Source organism: Pholis gunnellus (assembly GCF_910591455.1).
Source record: "Pholis gunnellus genome assembly, chromosome: 7".
NCBI lineage: Eukaryota > Metazoa > Chordata > Actinopteri > Perciformes > Pholidae > Pholis > Pholis gunnellus.
In genome coordinates, this window is record NC_136533.1 from 18,243,432 (window position 1) to 18,265,980 (window position 22,549).

The 22,549-nt window shown below is 40.4% G+C and overlaps 4 protein-coding genes across 4 annotated transcripts; 1 reads left to right on the top strand and 3 right to left on the bottom strand.

Annotated features, from left to right (window-relative positions):
* Window positions 1–1,725: 1,725 nt before the first annotated feature.
* Window positions 1,726–5,898, bottom strand: LOC306698429 (uncharacterized protein). The gene is made up of 2 exons (XM_079162727.1): window positions 5,539–5,898; window positions 1,726–3,409 (listed from the first exon to the last, which is right to left on the bottom strand). The coding sequence occupies exons 1-2, from the start codon at window positions 5,729–5,731 to the stop codon at window positions 2,007–2,009; spliced, it is 1,596 nt and encodes a 531-aa protein (XP_079018853.1). The 5' UTR covers window positions 5,732–5,898; the 3' UTR covers window positions 1,726–2,006.
* Window positions 5,899–7,749: 1,851 nt separating this feature from the next.
* LOC306699033 (cytochrome b-c1 complex subunit Rieske, mitochondrial-like) lies at window positions 7,750–8,454 on the top strand (the record flags this gene model as incomplete). The annotated part of the gene is made up of 1 exon (XM_079163534.1): window positions 7,750–8,454. One exon carries the CDS (start codon window positions 7,750–7,752, stop codon window positions 8,452–8,454), a length of 705 nt encoding a protein of 234 aa, XP_079019660.1.
* An 825-nt stretch (window positions 8,455–9,279) lies between these two features.
* LOC306698432 (uncharacterized protein) lies at window positions 9,280–15,886 on the bottom strand. The gene is made up of 2 exons (XM_079162730.1): window positions 15,421–15,886; window positions 9,280–10,734 (listed from the first exon to the last, which is right to left on the bottom strand). Exons 1-2 carry the CDS (start codon window positions 15,611–15,613, stop codon window positions 9,578–9,580), a joined length of 1,350 nt encoding a protein of 449 aa, XP_079018856.1. The 5' UTR covers window positions 15,614–15,886; the 3' UTR covers window positions 9,280–9,577.
* Window positions 15,887–16,758: 872 nt separating this feature from the next.
* On the bottom strand, window positions 16,759–22,101 carry LOC306699035 (uncharacterized protein; the record flags this gene model as incomplete). The annotated part of the gene is made up of 2 exons (XM_079163537.1): window positions 21,697–22,101; window positions 16,759–18,134 (listed from the first exon to the last, which is right to left on the bottom strand). Exons 1-2 carry the CDS (start codon window positions 21,887–21,889, stop codon window positions 16,759–16,761), a joined length of 1,569 nt encoding a protein of 522 aa, XP_079019663.1. The 5' UTR covers window positions 21,890–22,101.
* Between the last annotated feature and the right edge of the window lie 448 nt (window positions 22,102–22,549).

Here is a 22,549-nt window from a genome sequence, read left to right on the forward strand (position 1 = left end):
TAAAATGTACAATATTTTCTTCCAGGTGAGCGTGGCCCCGGCCCCCTCTAGAAAAACCAACACTAACTAGAAAATACAGACTCAATTAGTCTACTGGATCAAGCTATGACTGTACTTCCCATAATAAATGAATCCAGGTATACATCTGTTTTCACATTAACTGTATAACCTGTAACCAAGACTGTGATGGCGTCTGTGCAAATTTACAATGTGATTTCACATTTGATGAAGAGTCTCTTCGGCGTCATAAAAACAGTTCACATTCTTTTTAAAAGACTCCATCCTTCTGAGCATGTGCGCCCCTGAGTCAGGGTATCCCAGTTCTTCCACAGACCCTAATCCACGTAGTGCACCTGTAAGCTGTTGCTTCAAGGTGGCGTTGTCCATCACTAGAGCAGTTAGCTGAGCCAAATCTTTCCACTGAATGTCTCCCAGCACGGCCAGAAGACTATCATAAAGCTTCTACTGCTGCTGAGGACTGAGCTCCATTATGATCTGAGGCAGCGGTTTGAACTGTCCACTGGTCAGCCAGCAGCCCAGAAGGCCTCCGACAGCACCGCCTACAGGGGAAGAGGGTTTCAAACTTGTGGAATTATGATCTCACACACACACACGAGTAGGATAAACTGTTGCATGTCTATTTTCCCACTTACCGACTGCGATATCATGACACAATTTTATTCAATCGACCTTAGAAGCCTAGAAGATCGCTTCTCGCAGCGAGAGCTAACTCTCTCTCCTCTGTCCTGATTCTCCTGGACCTGTCTGCAGCATTTGACACTGTGAACCACCAGATCCTTCTCCAGACCCTCGAGGGGATGGGCGTCTCAGGCTCTGCACTCTCCCTGTTTGCATCCTACCTGACATGGAGGGGTGCCGTGTCGGAACCACGCTTGCTGACTACGGGGGTTCCACAAGGTTCAGACCTGGGCCCCCTTCTCTTCTCCCTCTACACAACTTCTCTGGGTTCTGTTATTCGCTGGCATGACTTCTCCTACCATTGTTATGCCGATGACACCCAGCTGGTCTTGTCATTTCCCCCCGGTGACACTCAAGTGGAGGTACATATAGCTTAGTACGCATTGCTTGGCTGACATCTCGAAGTGGATGACGACACACCACCTCAAGCTCAACCTCGACAAAACCGAGCTATTGTTCCTCCCGGGAAAGGGTTGCCCACACCTGTCCATCACCATTGACGATACCGTGGTGACGACAACTCGGACTGCGATGAACCTGGGTGTAACCCTGGACGACCAACTGTCGTTTTCAGCAAACATCTCATCGGTTACACGCTCCTGCAGATTCCTGCTCTACAACATCAGGATTCGCCCCTTCCTCACTGACGAGACGGCGCAGGTGCTCATCCAGGCTCTTGTCATCTCCCGCCTGGACTACTGCAACTCGCTACTTGCCGGAGCCCCGGCGTCGGCCATCAGACTGCTGGAGCTTGTCCAGAAAGCTGCAGCTCGCCTGGTGTTCGAGTGCCCCAAGTTCTCCCACACAACTTCCCTTCTCCGTTCTCTACACTGGCTACCTGTAAAAGCTCGCATCCAGTTTAAGACGACAATTCAAGATGACAATTTGATACCAGTAATGGCAGCAGCAAAGAGTGCGAACTGCCAAGTAATATAAAGAACTATTGAGTCACACTCCAGTCACAGATGGATTTAATCCTGATGAACAAAGTGTGCTCTGTAAAACTGTATGAACCAGTGAAATACACAAACCTTTGTTTTTATTGATGAAATCATTTAAATACAATATACTGTACACAGATGCAGGTAAAACCATCGTCTTAAACTTAAATTATCATCAAATCAATCATCAATATAATCATCAACACTATTTCAAACTGTACAGTTGGCGCTCATTCAGTGCATAACATTTTGTATTGAAATATTGAAATCAGTGTAGTTGAACCACGGTTAATCATGTGTAACTTCAGAGGTGACTCGTGCTGAAAGCTTTTATCACAAACGGAAACTTTACTGCAACCAGAACAGCTAAAGGGGATTGTTTCCTGTGTGGGTTTTCATGTGTACCTTCAGATGTGCATTGCGCACAAATCTTTTACCGCAAACTGAGCAGCTGAAAGGTTTTTCTCCTGTGTGGATTCTCATGTGTACCTTTAAATGTGGACGATTGTTAAAAGATTTCTTGCAAACTGAGCAGCTGAAAGTTTTTTCTCCTGTGTGGGTTCTCATGTGCATCTGTAAATGTGAATGCTGGTTAAAAGATTTCTTGCAAACTGAGCAGCTGAAAGGTTTTTCTCCTGTGTGGGTTCTCATGTGCATCTGTAAATTTGAATGCTGGTTAAAAGATTTCTTGCAAACTGAGCAGCTGAAATGTTTTTCTCCTGTGTGGGTTCTCATGTGTATCTGTAAATGTGGACTCTGGTGAAAAGATTTCTTGCAAACTGAGCAGCTGAAAGGTTTTTCTCCTGTGTGGATTCTCATGTGTATCTGTAAATGTGAACGCTGCTTAAAAAAATTCTTACAGACTGAGCAGCTGAAAGGTTTCTCTCCTGTGTGGGTTCTCATGTGTTTCTGCAAATTTGAAGAAATGTTAAATGATTTCTTGCAAACTGAGCAGCTGAAAGGTTTTTCTCCTGTGTGGGTTCTCATGTGTATCTGTAAATGTGAACGCTGCTTAAAAGATTTCTTACAGACTGAGCAGCTGAAAGGTTTCTCTCCTGTGTGGATTCTCATGTGTTTCTGTAAATTTGATCGACTGTTATAAGATTTCTTACAGACAGAGCAGCTGAAAGGTTTTTCTCCTGTGTGGATTCTCATGTGCGTCACTAAAGTTGAATGCTGGTTAAAAGATTTCTTGCAAACTGAGCAGCTGAAAGGTTTCTCTCCTGTGTGGGTTCTCATGTGTCTCTTCAGATTTTGACGATTGCCAAATGATTTCTCACACTCAGAGCATCTAAAATGTTTCTCACCAGCGCTACATCTTGAATCACTGACAAGGACTTTATCAGGTTTCAAATAGTTTAAACCCGACTGAGGTTCTCTGGTCTCCTTACAATCACCACTGTCAGAAGAGTCTCCAGTCTTCTCATCAGTATCTGGTTCTGGATGTCTATCTGGATCCAAGTTCCTGTCTGGTTCTGATCCTCCACAGTCCTTTCCATCAGCTTCTGTTTCCATCTGTTCAGTTTGTCTTTGATGAAGCTGTGAGGACTGAGCTTCCTCTTCTTCATCGTCACTCTTCACAGGAGTGAATGAGAACTTGACATCAGCCTCCTCCAGACCTTGAAGCTGCTCTCCTTCCTGACTGGTGCAGAGTTCCTCCTGTTCCTCTTTAATGTGTGAGGGCTCTGGGTCCTCCTGGTCCAGACTGGAGCTCCACTCCTGCTGCTCAGAGGGAACCTCTTCTTTAACCACCAACAGCTGCTGGACGTCTGCAGGAAAACAGTAAACACACAGAGACGTTACAAAGACATTGTAGTATTGAGCAAATAGTCTCCTGGACATACACTTCCAGAGTATCAATAGAACCAGATAATACAATCATGTAATCAACTTATGTGACCATGAACATATGAACCATTTTAAGCTGCCAAATCCATGTGGTGTTATCAAAGAGAACAAACTTGTACCTGAAGTTGAAATATTTCCTGTCATCTAGAAGCTGAGAGAACAAATCAGCATACCTGCAAACTCATAAGAGGTGAAAAATGTGACAAGCACCTGAAACCCTGTCGGTTCCCTGAGAGAATTTTACTTTAAATATGATCTTTAAAATGTATCATTCTGGTGTAGTGATAAGACATTTACTTTAAGCAAAAAACGAATTTATTATTCAGTTATGTTGTGGAAAATGTCTATGTTAATCGGGAGAAGAGTTATTCGCAAATTAAAACAAAAGTCTTCAAATGATTCAAAGTTGTCTTTGTTCAATTTAATTCTCTTGCAAGAGGGAAATACTCAACACAGCTCTTCAAGCAGAGTCCGTGTTGGAAGCATTCTCCACATGAGTTAAAATCTTCACAAACTTTATACTAAAACAGAAACAGTCCCCGCCTTGAGATAAATCAAAGATATCTTTTTACTCTGGCTTTTCGTTCTTCTATGATCTCATGCCAGATGCATTCACGTGAGAACCTAAACATTCCATATTAGGAAGAAAGTACAGTGAGTCTCATTCCTCACATTTCTTGGGTCTGAATGTATAGCCCGCTAAAGTAAACAGAACACTCAGTAACTGTTCTGGCAGAAAAACTATGTTTACACAGCTTTCTGTTTCTAACTCTGTTTTTCTAAGCCTAACAGTGTTTATAAACATTTCATGATACTGAGATATATTTTTTTCCATTACAGTTATTAATCAGTATTTCAGCTATAGTTGAACAGCTGGCTAGTTAGCTTTTTCTTAATCATCAATTATTATTATTATTATTATTAACCTTTATTTAGACAAAATCCATTGAGACTGAGGTCTCATTTTCAAATGTTTTAGTCAAATAAAAACAAAGATAGCAAGAGTAGTGAGAACCATCGCCTATACAAAATAAAGTGATTAGTTTTCATTACTGTATGGCTTAATATTAACTTCCACTGTTACTGTAAAGCTGTTCTGAAATGAAGGTACAGGCTCCTTAACCCTCTCTCTCATTACTTCAGGGCCCTTGGGAGCAACTGCACGTGGGACTGTTGGGACTGTTAGTCCACTGGCTGTGGTCATTACAGTGAACAGTGTCTGGCAGTGCGATGAGAGGGCATGTGAGCCCTTGTTGCTGTAGTTCATCTCATTGGCGCAGAGGCTGCATTTAGCATACTCTGCCTTATCAATGTATTTAAAATACTGTGACAGTGTGAAGCTGTACTCACGTCTGTTGAGACCTCCACCTTTATCCAGGCCCAGCTCCACTCACATCTCAGCCCTGCGTCAAGCTGCGCTACACAAACAGCCTCCTCTTCCTGAAGCTCTTTGACCTCATCATCTTATCAGTATCTGGGCCTCTTGTCTCAAGTTATTATCACCACGAAATCCCCTCATTCTACTTTGAGTTAAAAAAAAACTAAAAAAACAACCTGCAACCAGATCCGCCGTTGTTCCGGTTTAATGTTAACGAGTGACCGCGTGGACTGAACCGGAACACGGGGGGCTTCATGTTTCATCACGTTACGTGTTTTCCTCCTAAAACAGTCGAGAAAGTTCCGCATGCAGTGGACGTTAGCCTTAACCCAGCAAGTCTGAACGGCAACGGAACATAAACGTTAACGGAGGGAAAGACGGTGTATACATCTTAACGCTGATTGGCCAAGATTCGACACATCAAGGATGTTTTATTGCAAATATCACGACATCACATTTTCTCCTTGACTCCAATCTGATAAACGCTGGCTGGCCAGTTGCCCCCCCCCATAAAAACTTTTACGGATCTACACGATTCACGTGGATGATATATTTTGATTCATAACAGCACATTTCGCTGAAAAGCCACAAGTTAGCAGGCATGAAATCAACATTAAATGTGATCAGCCGGAGCATGAACAGTGTTTGAGAGAAGAAATAAAGTGAACCCACGTGCTCTTTGTATCCGAACTTCCGGGTTGAAAACAGCGTCCAGTAGTTCCCGTTGTCTCTTGTTCTGCTCTTTTGAACGAGAGAGTTCCTCCTCGTACTCTGCTATCGTTCTTTCAAACAAACCAAATATCTCTTCATCAGCCGCAGTTAGTCGCTGGTTGACTAAAGATCTCAGCATTTCTACTTTAGACATTTTCACTAAACTACGGAAACGTTTCCTCCAGACAATCTCCGTTAAAAACTCCGTTTATTCTCAGTACACTCTGACTAGCGCTGTGTTGGTCACTTCCGTCCCCGTTGGTCTGTTTCCAGGTAGCATGCTAAGCTAACTTCGATAGCTTTATAGGCTACCAGGAGATGAGTCTTCTTCTTCTTCTTCTTCTTCTTAGAGTTTAATGGCGGACTACAAACCAACGTTTAAGGTGCCACCTACTGGACTGGAGTGTGTAACATCATGACTTTATGACAGTTATCATTTAAACACAATAATAATTATAGTAATGTATAAATAAAAGAAAGAAAATAAGAGAAAAATAAACTTCGTATGGAAGTTATAGTCTGTGAATTGAACCCGTTCCATTCAAAATATTAAATAAAGCCCTTTTAAGGCGAACTTGTTTGTCCCCTGTCTCTAACAGTCCTTTGATGCTCCACTCCCTTCCTATATCTACCACTCTGCCCTTCAGTCTTTCTCTTTCCACCCTGAACTTCCTCCACTCTATCAGCACATGTTCAACAGTTTCTTTACAGTTGCATATCTAACATTTATCCCACTCTGTCTATTTCATGATGTATATCACGTGTCATTGAGTCCTGTATGTCCGAACATTAATCTACTGAAAGTAACATCTTCTTTTCTACTTTTACTTCCATCACTTCTCACTCTGTGAGATAAACCACAGACACCTTTCCTCCAGACAAACTCCGTTAAAAACACCGTTTACTCTCATTAAACTCTGACTAGCGCTGTGTTGGTCACTTCCGTCCCCGTCGGTCTGCTTCCAGGTAGCATGCTAAGCTAACTTCAATAGCTTTATAGGCTACCAGGAGATGAGTCCTCTTCTCCTCCTCTTTCTTCTTCTCCTCCTCATTTTTCTTCTTTCAGTTTAATGGCGGACTACAAACCAATGTTTAAGGCGTCACCTACTGGACCGGAGTGTGTGACATCATGACTTTATGACAGTTATCGTGTAAACACAATAATAATGTTATTTATAAATACAATAAAAAAAAACTTCATATAGAAGTTATATTCTGGATTTTGAACCCGTTCCATTCAACATATTAAATAAAGCCCTTAAGATGAACTTGTTTGTCCCCTGTCTCTAACAGTCCTTTGATGCTCCACTCCCTTCCTGTATCTACCACTCTGCCCTTCAGTCTTTCTCTTTCCACCCTGAACTTCCTCCACTCTATCAGCACATGTTCAACGGTTTCTTTACAGTTGCATATCTGTGAGAGTCATGTTTTTTGATTTCTCCAGTGCCTTCAACACCATCCAGCCTTTGCTTCTGAGGGACAAGGGACAAAGTCTCTTTGTGAAAACCATAGACACAAAATGTGCTCATAGAGGAATCTAGCTCTCCAAATGAAGCCAAATTGCTGCCTTTAATTGAACCATATTCAAGGATATTAATAACTTTCCTGCATTTTACTACTGTATTTTATTTATTACACTGCTTTTTAGTGTTTTAATAACTGTTTTTAATGTTTCAATGAATGTTCTTAATTGTTTTTAAATCTCCTTTTCTTCTGCCTTATGTTTTGATGCTTTCAATGGTTTTATGTGAAGCACTTTGAATTACCTTGTTGTTGAAATGTGCTATACAAATAAACTTGCCTTGCCTTGCCTATTGTGCAGAAGAAGAAAAAACTCATCTATAGATAGTTGTTATGATTATTCAGTTCGGGTTTTATTGCCTCCAATTTAAAAAATAAGTTCTATTAGTCAGTTAACCGACTGATAGACGCATTGTTACATGATCGACAGCAAAAAAAAACATAAATTCACTGGTTCCAGCTCATCAGATGTAGATATCTCCAGGCTGGACTGAAATAATCAATTGTTAGTATCAGCTAGACTGACAGTATCATATGTAAATCTAGACCTGATCAGATCAGATGTGCTGTATTGTACTTGGGGGAAGCAATCACGATTGACGAGACAATTAAAAAAAAAAGGTCAATCTGGTTTCATATCTATAACGACTAATGTTAGGGATACAATATATTAATCAGTATCAATTTAATCCAAAATGTTTCTTTGATTACAACTACAAAACTACATCTTGTGTTTCTTCTCCAGCTCCTGGGGGGATCCGCCTTGCCCACACAGATATCAAGATTCCTGACTTCACAGACTACCGTCGCCCCGAGGTTACGGACCCCAACAAGTCCTCCCAGGAGAGCAGCGAGGCGAGAAGGTCCTTCTCTTACCTCGTCACTGGAGCGACCACTGTGGTTGGTGTGTATGCCGCCAAGACAGTGGTCACCCAGTTTGTCTCCTCAATGAGCGCATCAGCAGATGTCCTGGCCTTATCCCAGATTGAGATCAAGCTCGCTGACATCCCTAAAGGCAAAAACATGACCTTTAAGTGGAGAGGAAAGCCCCTGTTTGTCCGTCACCGCACAGAGAAGGAAATCACAACAGAGGAGGGTGTGAATCTGGCGGAGCTTCGTGACCCCCAGCATGACAAGGATAGAGTGATTAACCCCCGCTGGGTCATCGTCCTCGGTGTGTGCACTCATCTGGGTTGTGTGCCCATCGCCAACGCCGGAGACTTCGGAGGCTACTACTGTCCGTGCCATGGCTCCCACTACGATGCTTCAGGAAGGATAAGAAAGGGACCTGCTCCTCTACACCTGGAGGTTCCCTTCAATGAGTTCCCTGAGGAGGACGTAGTCATAGTGGGATAAACACTGGAGCTCTGTCTCAGTTCCTCCCTGTAATATGTATTTTTTAGACGGCTCCATGTGAGAGTGACATCAAATGTGTGTATTTACTAATAAAGACATATTTCCAACTCTATGATTGAACTATTGTCTTTTCCCTTGTAAAAAAAGTGAGTTGTTTTTCTTTGATTGTTCTGCATCACTTAGCTTGACACCGCCATTTAATTTTTTAAATCTCTATGGATTTTTCATTCCGTACTAATTTTAGTATTTTCCAAACAGCATTATGCAACACAAAAAGTTTAAAGGTGAAAGAGTGCTTCACAGAAAATGGAAGCAAAGGAATGAGGGCCGGGTGTGATCAGGTCCAACCCCTTTGCTGCAACATCAATCCTGATATATTGTGTTGGAGCTGTGTGATAAAGTCAAAGGTGGGGCCTGTTTCATGGTTACCTAAAGTTGAGCTGGTAAAAGTGCTCATACACATGAACAAGAGGCCTGGGGAGCACAATGATTAGGATAAGATGATGGTATGATCAAGAAAAGCCACCGGCAATCTAAAAAAGTATCGACAAGTTGTAAACAGATTCAGGAATGTGTCAGCCTGTTAAACTGGAAGGAACTATAGATCGAGAGAAGGATGTTGGTGGTTTGTGACTCCAAAGAATGTGTAGATTGCTTTCTCTAAGGGCCCTTTTTATAAGTTTGTGTCAGACAAGATTACCATTTTATACCAGTAATGGCAGCAGCAAAGAGTGCGAACTGCCAAGATAAAGAACTATTGAGTCAGACTCCAGTCACAGATGGATTTAATCCTGATGAACAAAGTGTGCTCTGTAAAACTGTATGAACCAGTGAAATACACAAACCTTTTTGTTTTTATTGATGAAATCATTTAAATACAATATACTGTGCACAGATGCAGGTAAAACCATCGTCTTAAACTTACATGACCATGAAATCAATCATCAATATAATCATCAAAACTATTTCAAACTGTACAGTTGGCACTCATTCAGTGCATAACTTTTTGTATTGAAATATTGAAATCAGTGTAGTTGAACCACGGTTAATCATGTATAACTTCAGAGGTGACTCGTGCTGAAAGCTTTTATCACAAACGGAAACTTTACTGCAACCAGAACAGCTAAAGGGGATCGTTTCCTGTGTGGATTCTCATGTGTTTCTGTAAATTTGAACGATGGTTAAAAGATTTCTTGCAAGCTGAGCAGCTGAAAGGTTTCTCTCCTGTGTGGATTCTCATGTGTACCTTTAAATGTGGACGATTGTTAAAAGATTTCTTGCAAACTGAGCAGCTGAAAGATTTTTCTCCTGTGTGGATTCTCATGTGTCTCTGTAAATGTGAAGAACGGTTAAAAGATTTCTTACAGACTGAGCAGCTGAAAGGTTTCTCTCCTGTGTGGGTTCTCATGTGTTTCTGCAAATTTGAAGAACCGTTAAATGATTTCTTGCAAAAGGAGCAGCTGAAAGGTTTTTCTCCTGTGTGGATTCTAATGTGTTTCTGCAAATTTGAAGAACCGTTAAATGATTTCTTGCAAAAGGAGCAGCTGAAAGGTTTTTCTCCTGTGTGGGTTCTCATGTGACTCTGTAAAGTTGAACGCTGCTTAAAACATTTCTTACAGACTGAGCAGCTGTAAGGTTTCTCTCCTGTGTGGATTCTCATGTGTATCTGCAAATATTCACGATAGTGAAAAGATTTCTTGCAAACGGAGCAGCTGAAAGGTTTCTCTCCTGTGTGGGTTCTCATGTGTCTATTCAGATTTTGACTATTGACAAATGATTTCTCACACTCAGAGCATCTAAAAGGTTTCTCACCAGCGCTACACCTTGAATCACTGACACGGATTTCATCAGGTTTCAAATAGTTTAAACCCGACTGAGGTTCTCTGGTCTCCTTACAATCACCACTGTCATCAGTGTCAGAAGAGTCTCCAGTCTTCTCATCAGTATCTGGTTCTGGATATCTATCTGGATCCAAGTTCCTGTCTGGTTCTGATCCTCCACAGTCTTCATCAGCTACTGTTTCCATCTGTTCAGTTTGTCTTTGATGAAGCTGTGAGGACTGAGCTTCCTCTTCTTCATCTTCACTCTTCACAGGAGTGAATGAGAACTTGACATCAGCCTCCTCCAGACCTTGAAGCTGCTCTCCTTCCTGACTGGTGCAGAGTTCCTCCTGTTCCTCTTTAATGTGTGAGGGCTCTGGGTCCTCCTGGTCCAGACTGGAGCTCCACTCCTGCTGCTCAGAGGGAACCTCTTCTTTAACCACCAACAGCTGCTGGACATCTGCAGGGAAACAGTAAACACACACAGAGACATTACAAAGACATTGTAGTATTGAGCAAATAGTCTCCTGTACATACACTTCCAGAGTATCAATAGAACCAGATAATACAATCATGTAATCAATGTATGTGACCATGAACATATGAACCAGTTTCAGGTGCTTGTCACATTTTTCACCCCCGCTTTATTTTAAATATGATCATTCAAATGTATCATTCTGGTGTAGTCTTAGAAGAAAATTAAGTGATAAGACATTTACTTTAAGCAAAAAACTAATTTATTATTCAGTTATTAATCAGTATTTCAGCTCTAGTTGAGCAGCTGGCTCGTTAGCTTTTTTTTTATCATCAATTATTATTATTATTAACCTTTATTTAGACAAATTCCATTGAGACTGAGGTCTCATTTTCAAAGGTTTTAGTCAAATAAAAACAAAGTTAGCAAGAGTAGTGAGAACCATCGCCTATACAAAATAAAGTGATTCGTTTTCATTGAACCCTGTTACCGTATGGCTTCATATTAACTTCTACTGTTACTGTAAAGCTGTTAGAATTGTGGCCTATCTTCTATTTGCAATTAATATGCATTCAATCCAGTTCAATTATTTAAATTAAAATGATAATCTACTCTGAATAAGGTAGCTTATCAAGAGTAAAATAATAGCTGTGATCTATACACACACACCTCTGCATTAGCAACCTGCTGAAATGAAGGTACAGGCTCCTTAACCCTCTGTCTCATTACTTCAGGATCCTTGGGAGCAACTGCACGTGGGACTGTTGGGACTGTTAGTCCACTGGCTGTGGTCATTACAGTGAACAGTGTCTGTCAGTGCGATGAGAGGGCATGTGAGCCCTTGTTGCTGTAGTTCATCTCATTGGAGCAGAGGCTGCATTTAGCATACTCTGCCTTATCAATGTATTTAAAATACTGTGACAGCGTGAAGCTGTACTCACGTCTGTTGAGACCTCCACCTTTATCCAGGCCCAGCTCCACTCACATCTCAGCCCTGCGTCAAGCTGCGCTACACAAACAGCCTCCTCTTCCTGAAGCTCTTTGACCTCATCATCTCATCAGTATCTGGGCCTCATCATCGTGGTCATAAAAGTTATCACCACGAAATCGCCTCATTCTACTTTGAGTTAAAACAAACAACCTGCAACCAGATCCGCCGGTATTTTGGTTTAACGTTAATGACTGACCGTGTGAACTGAACCGGAACATGACTGCGGCCAAGTGGTCCGGCATCCGCGGAACCACGGTGACGTCAGCCGGCACTTGAAATGTAATGCTCGTCTATTCGTGGTGCTACGGTACGGGTGCTTGGATAGCCCAAAAAGCCCGGAAATAGACCTATATTTCATCAATAATTTGCCTAATTTGTTCAAAAAACAACGTCATTTTGTATATGATATGAAATCCAACAATAATAAAATCTGAAGTTACACTGCTGTATACTCTTTAATTGAAAAAGGGTTTGAAAATTATAATGCTACCTAATAATAATCTTTGATCTGTAATAAAAACATTTCCTTCATTGGTTAGCTAACATTTCCATTGGAGTTCTGTTCATGATGACCCCATATATCTCCATGTCAAATGTAATGTAATTTTACTGTACATTTTTTAAGATAACTAAAAGGCAAAGTCAACTCAAATGTAATTCCTTTTCATAAATTAAGGATTTGTTTTTTATAAAATGTCAAATATAGGGAAATTATTAATATAATATGAGCTAATTTTGCCTATATTTTCTCAAACATTGTACAGTAAAATCTCATGAAATTAGACATGTACATAGTAAAGGTCCTCATGGACAACAATCCAGTGAAAGTGTAATATAACCTCTTAAGGAATTCAAGTAATCAAAGTCCAAATATGAAGAAATTATGAAAATGAAGGCCATTTGAGTTGACTTTACCTTTAATTTTCTCAAAAACTGTACAGTAAAATATCATGAAATTAGACATGTACGTAGTAGGGGTTGTCATGAACAACAATCCAGTGACATTTTGATATAACCTCTTAAGGATTTGTTTTTATAAAATGTAAAATATAGGGAAATTATGAATATCATAATTTCATTTGAGCTAACTTTGCCTTTAATTATCTCAAAAACTTTACAGTAATAGCTCATGAAATTAGACAACTGCCTGCAGATTAATGTTGCAAGGTGTATCGATACTAAAAAGGTACCGCGGTACCCGGACGTGAAAAACGATACGATTTTGCATATTTTTAGTATCGCTACTTCATTAAAATAGCGCGCGATCAGAACGCACTCACTGTTCCGCTTCCTGTCATGCTGCCTGTACGCATTGACTGCAAGGGGGCGGGGCTGCCCAGCGCTCACACACGCAACAGGCAGCCTGCGAGTGATCGCAGGGGAGACATGGCGTCAAGTGCAGGAGCTTTTGCCGACCGTCCTCGGCTTGTTAGAAAAAAAGATGCCAGAAGTGAAATCTGGAAGTACTTTGGCTATATTGCAGACAAGTGAAGGAAAGCCCACTGACATGCAGAGACCCGTCTGTAAAACGTGTTTCAAAGCCACACAGACCAAGGGACACGTCAAACATGGCAAAGCACCTTTCCGACAGACACCCCGAACCTTTCAAAGAGTTCAGAGAACGACAGGTAAGCAAATGTGGTTATAAACATGAACACCCCCAAGCTCACCCTTAAACAGCCTAACACGAGCCGTAGCCTAGTTTGACGACAAGCCTATATGATCATGAGGTCACAATGCACACAAAAGTGTACTAAATGAAACACAATTGATGCAAAATGGCTACATGCTGGTGGATCTTGAGCTAATTATTTGTATTTTTAGTTAAGGAAAAATAATTATTCCATGAATTAAGATAAAATATGAAGTGAAAATATCAAACTCACTATGCAAGTAAATTAAGCATTTTTTATCCACCCACTCCCACAGACAGTCAAACAGATGCCAGAGAGTTCCCTTCCAGCTGTGTTTGAAAGCCAGCAGAAATATGAGAGAGGCTCAACAGATGCGAAGAGGTTAAACAGAGCAGTGGGCTGAGTTCATCTGTACTGATCAGGTGCCAATATACACAGTCGAAAAAACTGGATTTAGGAATCTTGTGCATGCGTTGGACAGAAAATATGATATGCCAGGGAGAAATTATTTCATGAACAATGAAATTCCACAGATCTACAATGAGACCAATCAGGTTATTCAGGCTCAACTTCAATGCCAGCCTTGTTTTGCTCTCACCACTGACCTCTGGACAAGCAGGGCAGTTGATGCATACATGGCACTCACAATCCAGTACGTAACAGAAACCTGGGAAATGCAGTCCTGGTGTTTAAGGATGTACTCCTTTGTATTCAGACCATACTGCAGATTCTATCCATGAAGCGCTGGAGGAGATGGTGTGTGAAAAATGGGGATTGGACATGCCAAAAATGGCTGATAATACCTACTGACAATGCCTCCAACAACAAAAAGGCATTTGAAAATTACACTTGGATACCCTGTTTTGGGCATAATCTACATTTGGCAGTGGGCAAGGCTTTAGGCCTGGACAACATTAAAACAAGCTTGTCCAGGCTTTGGACAACCTTGTCTGCATTTTGCAGGTCAAATAAAATTATTTTTGTGCAACAATTAAATCCACATACAGTATTTGTTATGTTTTTTGTCTCTTTTTATATGCCCCCTTGCTATATCTGTCTGTGTGAAGAGGGTGGTCAGGTATGTTTTGCGTTTCATGTTGTGTTTTTGTCTTGAAAAACATTAATGTGCATGTGTTCCAACTGATTCCAAATACATTAGTTTTAGAACAATGCCTTTGATCACCACCACACTAAGGAAGTGGGTAGAGCTATACAGACCAAGGCTTTTACGAAGCGTAATGTCTAGATTTTCAAAATAGAGAATCGAAACAGACATACAGTAAAATGACATTACATTTTTAATGGACATAGTCCGAGTGATCATGAACAAGAATCCATTGAAAATGTACTACAACCTCTTCAGGAACTGTTTATTTAACAGTTAAAATATGAGGAAATTATGAATATCATAATTTCATTTGGGCCAACTTTGCCTTTAATTATCTCAGAAAATGTAGTCAAATTACATTACATTTGACATGGAGATATATGGGGTCATCATGAACAGAACTCCAATAGAAATGTTAGCCAACCAATGAAGGAAATGTTTATTACAGATCAAAGATTATTATTTGGTCATATTATAATTTTTGAACACCCTTTTCAATTAAATGTTTCATCAAGTTACATTTTTTCCTCCTAAATCGCGATAATGACGAACGTTAACAGTCGACAAAGTTCCGCATCCAGTGGACGTTAGCCTCAACCCATGAAGTCTGAACGGTAACGGAACTTAAACTTTAACGGAGGGAAAGAAGACGCTGTAGACATCTTAACGCTGATTGGCCAAGACTCGACACGTCACATCAAAGATGTTTTATTGCAAAGATCACAACATCACCCTTTCTCATTGTCTCACTCCAATCTGATAAACGCTGGCTGGCCAGTTGACCCCCCCCCCAAAAAAACAAAAGCGACAAGTTTGCAGATATGAAATCAGGGGAAGAAGAAAAAGATTAATTGCCACCGACTTTCACTCAAAACTACATTACAAGTTATCAGCCGGAGTATGAACAGTGTTTGAGAAAAGAAATAAAGTGAACCTACGTGCTCTTTGTATCCGAACTTCCGGGTTGAAAACAGCGTCCAGTAGTTCCCGTTGTCTCTTGTTCTGCTCTTTTAAACGAGAGAGTTCCTCCTCGTACTCTGCTATCGTTCTTTCAAACAGACCAAATATCTCTTCATCAGCCGCAGTTAGTCGCTGGTTGACTAAAGATCTCAGCATTTCTACTTTAGACATTTTCACTAAACCACAGAAACTTTTCCTCCAGACAAACTCCGTTAAAAACACCGTTTACTCTCATTACACTCTGACTAGCGCTGTGATGGTCACTTCCGTCCCCGTCGGTCTGTTTCCAGTGTAGTGTATTTTCCTCAATACACATGAAACAGCATACTTGCTTGACTATGTCCTTTGTTAGGAGCAGATGTATGGAATGTGGGAGGCCCGTGTAGGAGGCATGTCCTTGATTTATGCGCCCTGTGACATGTCCAGATGTTTTATATTATCGGAGCAGGCATACGAGGAGGGGCCGGTGTGCGAGTTTAACTGGTTTTGAATTAACTGGTTTATGGTCGAGTGCGTAAAGCAGATGTGTGGTAGGAGTGGCCTTTCAGGACCCATGTTGAATAAACAGGAAATAAACATTTCTCCTCTCTCTTTCACGTAGTTTCCACGGTTTCTTATGAAAGCATATAAAGCGAACACTTTGCTGGATAATGTACTACTCGTTCGCGTGGCTGTGGTTGAGATTCTGAGGACACATAACGAGGACCAGAGTGAATGACAGAGTTGGTGGTAGGTGTCGATGCCTGTTCAAAATACTTACGTCAATAAATCCTTTATGAAACGCTCTGTTGTCCGTCTTATATTTGTATCATATATCGTTATTAATCTGATGTGGAGTCGATCTCAGACCGATAGACCTGTCCGTGCATTCATGCAGCCTGTGAGTTAAACATGTACTGAGCTCAAACACTGCATACAGATCGACGACTGTCAGCTGTGGGAAACTGTGATCCACCCAGATTAACTTGTGATTCAATTGATGTATGCTATCCACCATCGATCATAATTCATATTAAAGACTTCGGACATTCATGTTATGCTAACGATACTCTACACTGTGCAGCACACATTCATCCAGATAAGACATGACTGGACACTCCAGTCACAGATGGATTTAATCCTGATGAACAAAGTGTGCTCTGTAAAACTGTATGAACCAGTGAAATACACAAACCTTTTTGTTTTTATTGATGAAATCATTTAAATACAATATACTGTGCACAGATGCAGGTAAAACCATCATCTTCAACTTACATTACCATGAAATCAATCATCAATATAATCATCAAAACTATTTCAAACTGTACAGTTGGCGCTCATTCAGTGCATAACTTTTTGTATTGAAATATTGAAATCAGTTTAGTTGAACCACGGTTAATCATGTGTAACTTCGGAGGTGACTCGTGCTGAACGCTTTTATCACAAAAGGAAACTTTACTGGAACCAGAACAGCTAAAGGGGATTGTTTCTGTGTGGATTCTCATGTGCATCTGTAAATGTGAACGCTGGTTAAAAGATTTCTTACAGACTGAGCAGCTGAAAGGTTTTTCTCCTGTGTGGGTTCTCATGTGTATCTGTAAATTGGAAGAATGGTTAAAAGATTTTTTGCAAACTGAGCAGCTGAAAGGTTTTTCTCCTGTGTGGGTTCTCATGTGTATCTGTAAATTTGAAGAATTGTTAAAAGATTTCTTGCAAATGGAGCAGCTGAAAGGTTTTTCTCCTGTGTGGGTTCTCATGTGTTTCTGTAAATGTGAACGCTGCTTAAAAAATTTCTTACAGACTGAGCAGCTGAAAGGTTTCTCTCCTGTGTGGGTTCTCATGTGTTTCTGCAAATTTGAAGAAATGTTAAATGATTTCTTGCAAACTGAGCAGCTGAAAGGTTTTTCTCCTGTGTGGGTTCTCATGTGTATCTGTAAATTTGAAGAACTGTTAAAAGATTTCTTGCAAATGGAGCAGCTGAAAGTTTTTTCTCCTGTGTGGGTTCTCATGTGTATCTGTAAATGTGAACGATGCTTAAAAGATTTCTTACAGACTGAGCAGCTGAAAGATTTCTCTCCTGTGTGGGTGCTCATGTGTATCTGTAAATGTGAACGCTGCTTAAAAGATTTCTTACAGACTGAGCAGCTGAAAGGTTTCTCTCCTGTGTGGGTTCTCATGTGTCTCTTCAGATTTTGACGATTGCCAAATGTTTTCTCACACTCAGAGCATCTAAAATGTTTCTCACCAGCGCTACATCTTGAATCACTGACACGGATTTCATCAGGTTTCAAATAGTTTAAACCTGACTTAGGTTCTCTGGTCTTACAATCACCACTGTCATCAGTGTCAGAAGAGTCTCCAGTCTTCTCATCAGTATCTGGTTCTGGATGTCTATCTGGATCCAAGTTCCTGTCTGGTTCTGATCCTCCACAGTCCTTTCCATCAGCTTCTGTTTCCATCTGTTCAGTTTGTCTTTGATGAAGCTGTGAGGACTGAGCTTCCTCTTCTTCATCGTCACTCTTCACAGGAGTGAATGAGAACTTGACATCAGCCTCCTCCAGACCTTGAAGCTGCTCTCCTTCCTGACTGGTGCAGAGTTCCTCCTGTTCCTCTTTAATGTGTGAGGGCTCTGGGTCCTCCTGGTCCAGACTGGAGCTCCACTCCTGCTGCTCAGAGGGAACCTCTTCTTTAACCACCAACAGCTGCTGGACGTCTGCAGGAAAACAGTAAACACACACAGAGACATTACAAAGACATTTTAGAATTGAGCAAATTGTCTCCTGTACATACACTTCCAGAGTATCAATAGAACCAGATAATACAATAATTTAATCAACTTATGTGACCATGAACATATGAACCATTTTAAGCTGCCAAATCCATGTGGTGTTATCAAAGAGAACAAACTTGTACCTGAAGTTGAAATATTTCCTGTCATCTAGAAGCTGAGAGAACAAATCAGCATACCTGCAAACTCATAAGAGGTGAAAAATGTGACAAGCACCTGAAACCCTGTCGGTTCCCTGAGAGAATTTTACTTTAAATATGATCTTTAAAATGAATCATTCTGGTGTACTCTGAGAAGAATATTAACCTCTTAAACCCTAGGCCTATTTTGAGACCTCTGCTCAAAAATGTCATACCCATACTCAAAAGTGTAAATCTCTAACTACAAGGTTTATGTGAATAATTTAAATGGCATAATAACACAAATAAATGTTAGCTTTGTTAATATGTGTACATATCACTGAATATGTTACTGGTAAATGCAGGACGAATGTTACACACAGCTGAAATTGAACATTTTCAGGTTCGCTTTTTTTTTTCTCCATCTAAAAAGCACTTTTATTGATTTGAAATGATGCAGACGAAGGCCAAAACTCTCCCAAATCATATCACAACACGTCAGCAGTCCTTTGATAAAGTGAAGTATGCCTGAGAAATCAAGGCCGGTGTACAGGTCAGCTGAGGTCAGCCAACATCAATTCTGATTTTGGAAGCAGCACATATAGCTGTTTTATTGTACTTTTATATACTATATAACTATATATTTCACTTATTTTATCACTAATAGTGTTCAATCTATCTAATACAGTAGTTTGGCATCATTTTGAGAGCCTGGGCCATATAAAAACCTGTAAAATATGGCTCATTTTCGTCTGAATTTCAGTTTTACTGAATGCAATTGAACCTTACCAAAGCCTGTGATTGGCCGACTTGCGCATGTGATACAGATTTGAACCCGGAAGAGTCTGGGGAATGTAGTGATACGTTCTTTGAGTTGTTTGACAGATTTTATGCCAATAAAATAATCGAAAACAGTGATCCGCTCCCATGGGTCAAACCCATTGGCCAAAACTGAAATTATTACTCATTTGTCATAGAGACTCAGTTTCTTCGAAGAAAGGAGGACAGAAAGTTGCTGCAAATGGAGGAAAGGATTAAAACAATTTTGGGGTGATTTTCCTCCAGAAAAACATTTAAAAGGTACGGAGCGTTTCAATATTCATGATAATGCACTGTGTGTTGATCCGAGGGAGAATAATTGTAACTTTCTAATGGTTTGAAGTAGGAGAATTCGGAAGCTATTGGTTAGATTCAGTGTGTTGTCCTCGTGCTCTTGGATATGCGGTGTGTGTGTGTGTGTGAAAGTGCCATAGGTCGCGCCTGGGATCGGTAACTGTGAACATTGCTCGCGTTCTCCTTGCAAGAAATAGGTGAAATTGTGGTAGTACTTGTAGTACCTTGAAGTACTTTGTGTATATATATATATATATATATATATATATATATATATATATATATATATATATGTTTTTGAGTGATTAAAATAGGTTACATGGTCTATTTTATTAGAATTTCTTCATCATGTAGGTTTTTTAAATATTTTAAAATATAATTTCATTCGTTTTCAGAAGTGATTTGTACTACATCTGTGTACTCTGATCCACCTTTAAAAAGGGGGCTCTCGGGTGCAAGAGGTTAAGTGATAAGACATTTACTTTAAGCAAAAAACGAATTTATTATTCAGTTATGTTGTGGAAAATGTCTATGTTAATCGGGAGAAGAGTTATTCGCAAATTAAAATAAAAGTCTTCAAATGATTCAAAGTTGTCTTTGTTCAATTTAATTATCTTGCAAGAGGGAAATACTCAACACAGCTCTTCAAGCAGAGTCCGTGTTGGAAGCATTCTCCACACGAGTTAAAATCTTCACAAACTTTATACTAAAACAGAAACAGTCCCCGCCTTGAGATAAATCAAAGATATCGTTTTACTCTGGCTTTTCGTTCTTCTATGATCTCATGCCAGATGCATTCACGTGAGAACCTAAACATTCCATATTAGGAAGAAAGTACAGTGAGTCTCATTCCTCACATTTCTTGGGTCTGAATGTATAGCCCGCTAAAGTAAACAGAACACTCAGTAACTGTTCTGGCAGAAAAACTATGTTTACACAGCTTTCTGTTTCTAACTCTGTTTTTCTAAGCCTAACAGTGTTTATAAACATTTCATGATACTGAGATACATTTTTTTCCATTACAGTTATTAATCAGTATTTCAGCTATAGCTGAACAGCTGGCTAGTTAGCTTTTTCTTAATCATCAATTATTATTATTATTATTATTAACCTTTATTTAGACAAAATCCATTGAGACTGAGGTCTCATTTTCAAATGTTTTAGTCAAATAAAAACAAAGATAGCAAGAGTAGTGAGAACCATCGCCTATACAAAATAAAGTGATTCGTTTTCATTACTGTATGGCTTAATATTAACTTCCACTGTTACTGTAAAGCTGTTCTGAAATGAAGGTACAGGCTCCTTAACCCTCTCTCTCATTACTTCAGGGCCCTTGGGAGCAACTGCACGTGGGACTGTTGGGACTGTTAGTCCACTGGCTGTGGTCATTACAGTGAACAGTGTCTGGCAGTGCGATGAGAGGGCATGTGAGCCCTTGTTGCTGTAGTTCATCTCATTGGCGCAGAGGCTGCATTTAGCATACTCTGCCTTATCAATGTATTTAAAATACTGTGACAGTGTGAAGCTGTACTCACGTCTGTTGAGACCTCCACCTTTATCCAGGCCCACCTCCACTCACATCTCAGCCCTGCGTCAAGCTGCGCTACACAAACAGCCTCCTCTTCCTGAAGCTCTTTGACCTCATCATCCTATCAGTATCTGGGCCTCTTGTCTCAAGTTAGTATCACCACGAAATCACCTCATTCTACTTTGAGTTAAAAAAAAAACAAAAAAAACAACCTGCAACCAGATCCGCCATTGTTCCGGTTTAATGTTAACGAGTGACCGCGTGGACTGAACCGGAACACGGGGGGCTTCATGTTTCATCACGTTACGTGTTTTCCTCCTAAAACAGTCGAGAAAGTTCCGCATGCAGTGGACGTTAGCCTTAACCCAGCAAGTCTGAACGGCAACGGAACATAAACGTTAACGGAGGGAACGACGGTGTATACATCTTAACGCTGATTGGCCAAGATTCGACACATCAAGGATGTTTTATTGCAAATATCACGACATCACATTTTCTCCTTGACTCCAATCTGATAAACGCTGGCTGGCCAGTTGCCCCCCCCCCCCCCCCCCCCCCCATAAAAACCTTTACGGATCTACACGATTCACGTGGATGATATATTTTGATTCATAACAGCACATTTCGCTGAAAAGCCACAAGTTAGCAGGCATGAACTTCAAACTACATTAAATGTGATCAGCCGGAGCATGAACAGTGTTTGAGAGAAGAAATAAAGTGAACCCACGTGCTCTTTGTATCCGAACTTCCGGGTTGAAAACCGCGTCCAGTAGTTCCCGTTGTCTCTTGTTCTGCTCTTTTGAACGAGAGAGTTCCTCCTCGTATTCTGCTATCGTTTTTTCAAACAAACCAAATATCTCTTCATCAGCCGCAGTTAGTCGCTGGTTGACTAAAGATCTCAGCATTTCTACTTTAGACATTTTCACTAAACTACGGAAATGTTTCCTCCAGACAATCTCCGTTAAAAACTCCGTTTATTCTCAGTACACTCTGACTAGCGCTGTGTTGGTCACTTCCGTCCCCGTTGGTCTGTTTCCAGGTAGCATGCTAAGCTAACTTCGATAGCTTTATAGGCTACCAGGAGATGAGTCTTCTTCTTCTTCTTCTTCTTCTTCTTCTTCTTCTTCTTCTTCTTCTTAGAGTTTAATGGCGGACTACAAACCAACGTTTAAGGTGCCACATACTGGACTGGAGTGTGTAACATCATGACTTTATTATCATTAGTTATCATTAGTTATCATTTAAACACAATAATAATGTTATTTGTAAATGAAATAAACTTCATACAGAAGTTATATTCTGTGTATTGAACCCGCTCCATTCAAAATATTAAATGAAGCCCTTTTAAACTGAACTTGTCCTGTCTCTAACAGTCCTTTGATGCTCCACTCCCTTCCTGTATCTACCACTCTGCCCTTCAGTCTTTCTCTTTCCACCCTGAACTTCCTCCACTCTATCAGCACATGTTCATCAGTTTCTTTACAGTTGCATATCTCACATTTATCCCACTCTGTCTTTTTCATGATGTATATAACGTGTCATTGAGTCCTGGATGTCCGAACCTTAATCTGCTGAAAGTA